Raw genomic sequence first — 5,000 nt, 5'->3', positions numbered from 1 at the left:
GAAGAAAAAGACACATATGATGAAAACCTCCATTACCCTCTTCTTCTTGTTTTAACAAAACATGGATAGAAGATGGCACTTTTTTGTTGTTATTTTAACATGGACTGCTGAAAATTAACCCATATATGTGGATAGTCAGGAAATGGAAGGTTCTGTCCCCCCCTTTTATTCTTGAGTCGTCATCAGAGAAATGCTTTAATGTAAGTGCTGAGGAAGATATCTGGTTTGTTTCACGGTGCATAAACATTGTGACTTTATTTTGATATCATTTTAGAATGTATTTTTCCAATTATTTTTCAGCCTAAACACCATCAGACATAAAATACATACACTATCCAAGGTGTGAAAGCTTGCTTCCTTCTCTTTTGTGCCTTTAAACTTGTATGTATTTTGTTAACCTCTTTAAATGTTATTTTGAGGCCATATTTGAAAATACATGAATAATACACATTGTGGTTTTGCACAACTGCCTGTAAAGTGATAAATGCATTCACCTTTCATTAGTAAGGAAGTGGTTGTCTTAAAATGTTTAAAAGGTGCACCTACTACATCCTCAGATTTTTATTCCCTTTGTTTTTTAAATTCGGCCATTGATTTTTCTGTCGATAATTGAAGTGTCCTTATTTGCTGTGATGAAGGCTTTTTTTTTAAATACATATAGGGATGTCTGTGTGGGTTTTTTTTTCCAGCAAGACTTTTCCTCTTCTAGATGTATAAGAAATTATGCGTCAGACAAAAGCCTCATAAACTGACCATTTGTCCTTTGGACACAATAGCCTGCCCAGCCCCTCTGCTCCTCCTCTCCAATTATGTGTGATTAGTCTCAGTGTGTTGTGTCAAGAAGGGGGAGTGTGCTGAGTGCTTATTATCTGTTTAGGTACAAGAAGAGCACATTTAGGTTCTGACTATGAATGGAAAGTGAGCCTTTATCAGGACTAAAATCTAAATGCTACTATTCTGAAAATCATTTCAAAAAATACATCCTTTTTTGATAGATCCTGAGAAAGACTCTAACAACTAAAGGAGTTTGTAACGTAATCAAACTGCCTCGCTCAAATTAATTTGCATTGTGACATATCATGGCCCAAGAGTTTGATAAACATTTAATATGACTTCTTGTGCTGGGAAAGAAAAAATCCTCCCAAGAGACAGGAACTATTTCTTTTTCTCTTAACAGGTTCATAGAACATTTTACCAACTTCTGACAAAAACAAAGCCAGAATCATTACGGAATCCTGCACGCTTAAGCCAGAACAATTTTAAAATGATGAAAAAGAGAAAGAGTATAACTGAAAGAGGGAGGTACTATCTAGGAAGCAGAGAGAATGCTGAGTATATTAATTAAAAGAATTGCAGTTAGGTAATAAGTGTTCTTCCATATTCAACAAATTGGGCAGCATGTAAACCACAGGCTCATGAAGGTCCTTTTCTCTTTGCACTTCTGCTCAAATTTCTTCACTACCGGTTTGCATGTCCTTGTATTCAATACTTTTTATGCTCCATTAGAGCACCTAGATGGATCTCAGAAGGCATAGGTCAAGTCGCAGTTAGATCATACATTTCTTTCTCACAAAAACTTGAATTGCAATGCCAAGTGATGGGCTAACATCACAATAACAGCAATTTATTCCTCTTTTGATAAAAAGCAGCCTATTCTCAGTGTTAGATAAAGACCAGGGGCAATGCAAACCAACCATTTATACTGGAACTGAGTAGTATATCTCCCTTATAGCTGGTATGAGTTTCATATTCAAACTCTAGTTGGAAGATACCTGTCTAGCAGGAAATGAGAAGTAATTGAGAGTTATTTAAAATTGCTGTAAAGGTGGCTTTAGTTCCATTTTTCTTTTGTTCTATGTGTCCCACACAGCAAAGCTTTCTCTAAAATCACATACGTGTTTGTTTTCTCTAGAAACACATACAAGGGAATCTTTCCAATCAACAAAGGAGTGTAAAAAATAGTGAAATATTACAATTTGTGGACCTTTTATTTCTGGGAGGTCTTGAATGTCTGCTGTAACAATAATCTAATAAATATTATTGGCTGCCAGTGTCACTAAAAATCATCTTTTTAGCTCTAAGAAGAAAATAGTTTTACTCAAAATAGTAGCTGATTACTGCTTTTATTTCCCTAGTATGTGTTGGAGGCTTTGCACAGGTGCTGCTGTCCTTAAAGTGTGTAATTGATGGCTTGTTTACCAAAGATGCATATAGGCTTCATCCTGCAAACTCACATAGGAGCTCCACAGGCAGTAAAGTTCCTCATCTATGTAAGTGTTTGCAGGTTTGGGCCATGTAGATGTTTTCAGAGGTATATAAGCCAGCTCTCTTCTTCTTTTTTTGTTTGTTTGTTTTTGGTTTTTTTTGCCTTAAAGAGAGTATTGAAAAGTCTAAAATGTAGGATATATTGTTAGTGATGTGCTAACAGTGTTATTTCTTTAAAGACATCTCTCGGAGTCCCTCACTTCAGTAGGGATTTGATAAATTGTTTCTGAGCTCTTTAATTTTGAAAAGTGTATGTGATGTTTCTAAATACATCAAATATCCTTGCTAAGAAAAAGTTAGGCAGCTTATCAAATCATTCTTATAACATGTGTCAGAGTCTTTCATGTGGCGTGCTTTAACTAGCATCTGATACTTGGTGTATTTTTAATGATACATTTTACTCTGCTCAGTAGCAGAATATTGAGCTTAATCACTTTGTGCTTGCAAAGCACTTTGAAGATGAGCAACACAAATGAGCTACGCTGTCTTCACTGAGAGAGAACGGGAATGCGAGGCTGATGCAAGTCTATTTTCAGATGTACTGCTAGTTTTTAGACCAATATTGTTGTCTTCCTCCTCTCGCAGAGGAAAATGGCAGAGAAAGGATCTTCTTTCTCTGGGTGCAGCTCTAGTGCAGCTAGTGCCATTGTCAGCATGTTGTGATCTTGAGAGTACGAAAGACCAAGAAAAGCAAATTCCATTCCATAGTCTGACACAAGATCAGGGCTTTCTTAAAAATTACAAATTAGTTCTATCTGTTAGGACTCTGGAATAACAGAGCAAATCTTTTCATTCAGGAAGTAAGTTTGATTGGAAATGAAAATGTCTCAGGAATGTGAGATGAGGCAGGAGAACTTGCTACCCCAGGTACCTGTCCAGCTGCGAAATTGTTATTAGACAAGTCATTCGCATTTTGCCTGTGGCTTAATGGCTGTGTGTTTGCATGAGGAGGGAAGTGGGATTCAAATTGCTCTCCACACAAAAAGCATCCTGGCTGTGTAAGGTTTACCAAGTGTTACATCGCCATTGTGAGCCTCCTCGGCTGCTCCTGAAAAAAAGCAGTGTGTTGGGTGGAGCTCCTGGTCCACCCCTCGGTGTGGCAGGTGGCACTCAGCTGGGAGGGCAGCGGCACTCTGCAAGTCAAAGAGGGCCACGATTATTACCGTCCTTTGCCTGCTCTTCCTATGCATGAGGGGGAGCAGCCAGGTCCTTGTCTTCTCACACGGCAAATTACAAATGCATAGCTCAGCCTGGGTTTCTCTACGTGTGGTTTTCTTCTTGAAATCGGGGAATGAATGGTGATGTCAAACTGCAAATTCCTTTAACTCCTGTGAAATGTTTTGAGATGCTGGTGAAAGGTGCTAGGAGAGCGTTTGCTGGCGATTGTACTGGAAATGTCTTCTGTGCAGCACAGCCATCCTGTGTTATTCCCTCAGTAGACGAGGGGACAGTTTTGTCCCTTTCTAGCTTGCGATTCTCCCTTTAGATTCTCCCAACTCTGAGGAAGGTGATTTGTCAGCCCTTTGCTGTCACAAGTCAGTAGCATTCATTGTAAGCAGACTGGCGTGTTTTAAAAAATGGTTTTAAATGCTGATTTTCAATATTACTCTCATCTGCACTGCAACAACACTTACTTAACCCAGCCAAAAAGAGGGCACCCTGATGCGAGACCCCATAAAGCTCAAAGAAAGCCAATACAAGACTCAATGAATTTGAAGCTGAATGCATAAATAAAGGGTGCCCCCCTAATTCATGCCCATTCCCCACATGAGGGAGCAGACATATTACTGCCTCATTTGCTTATAGACATTTAGAAAGCAGCAAATATGCTCTATAACTGATCCTGGGTTTTGTAAGACTGAGTGCTGCATCTCCTCCACAAGATCAGCCTCCCTCCCTGACCTGCAGACTCTGTTCAAACAGCTGAATGTAACAAACCTAACTTTTCCATTTTTAAAGGATTTCGCCTATTAAGGCTCCTTGCTTAGTCAGCAGCTGGCTTGCTGCCAAAAGGCCCAGCATATTGTTGTGGCTGGGTACAAGCTGGATATTTTCCATCTCTGCCCAACAGCGACACTGGGTCTGCATTGTCTTCCTGTGTGTAAAAGAGTAGGAAAAGCAGAGGGAAGATGCACAGAACAGTCATCCAGATGGCATTCCACAACCTGAGAAGAAACATCTTGACCCTCGAATCTGGGTTAAACTCAACAGATGCCAAGCCCCCAAAAATAAAGAGCTATCACAGCTGATGAGAGAGGAGGGGCAGTATAACTTGAGTAACAAAAAGTATCGTCATTTGAATATATTTCCCCGTAGAAAACCAGGATAGTGTCCTTCGTAGAAGACCGCTTCTTAAAAAAAAAATAGAAAAAGTGTTCTCTGCATTAGACATGTTCCCCTTCAGCTGTAAAATTTCCTCTGGGTGATGGGTTATGCTAGCAGGAAGGGATTGGAGCATTCAGCCGGTGCTGTGCCCTGCCAGAGCCCACGTGCTAAAAGACCTGCTATTTTTCTCTGACTCTGACTTCAATTAATGTACTTTTAAAATGATTAAACATATCATGCTGTGACTTCTAAAATGTCAACAAGCTTCTAAACTTGGGAGACAGGAATGTAATAAAATAGGTAATAGGAGATTCAATAGTTAATAGAGGCCCTGAAGTGTGAGTGTATACAGTAGCTGTATATTGGAAACTGTGCAAATGAAGATGGCTTAGTATTGCAAACTGAGGAAG

The 5,000-nt window shown here is 39.4% G+C and overlaps 1 protein-coding gene across 1 annotated transcript in view; it reads left to right on the top strand.

The window, feature by feature from the left end:
• The window catches only part of CAMKMT (calmodulin-lysine N-methyltransferase), a 194,112-nt gene extending 193,428 nt beyond the window's left edge, over positions 1-684 (top strand). The window contains exon 11 of the mRNA XM_052689919.1: positions 1-684. This exon is cut by the window's left edge and continues 9 nt beyond it. Within this exon, the coding sequence (XP_052545879.1) occupies positions 1-69 (69 nt within the window). The 3' untranslated portion in view covers positions 70-684.
• The last annotated feature ends 4,316 nt before the right edge of the window (positions 685-5,000 follow it).

This window comes from Tympanuchus pallidicinctus, unplaced genomic scaffold (genome assembly GCF_026119805.1).
Source record: "Tympanuchus pallidicinctus isolate F22 unplaced genomic scaffold, pur_lepc_1.0 scaffold1, whole genome shotgun sequence".
NCBI classification, from domain to species: domain Eukaryota; kingdom Metazoa; phylum Chordata; class Aves; order Galliformes; family Phasianidae; genus Tympanuchus; species Tympanuchus pallidicinctus.
This window is presented reverse-complemented; position numbering and strand designations above follow the sequence as displayed.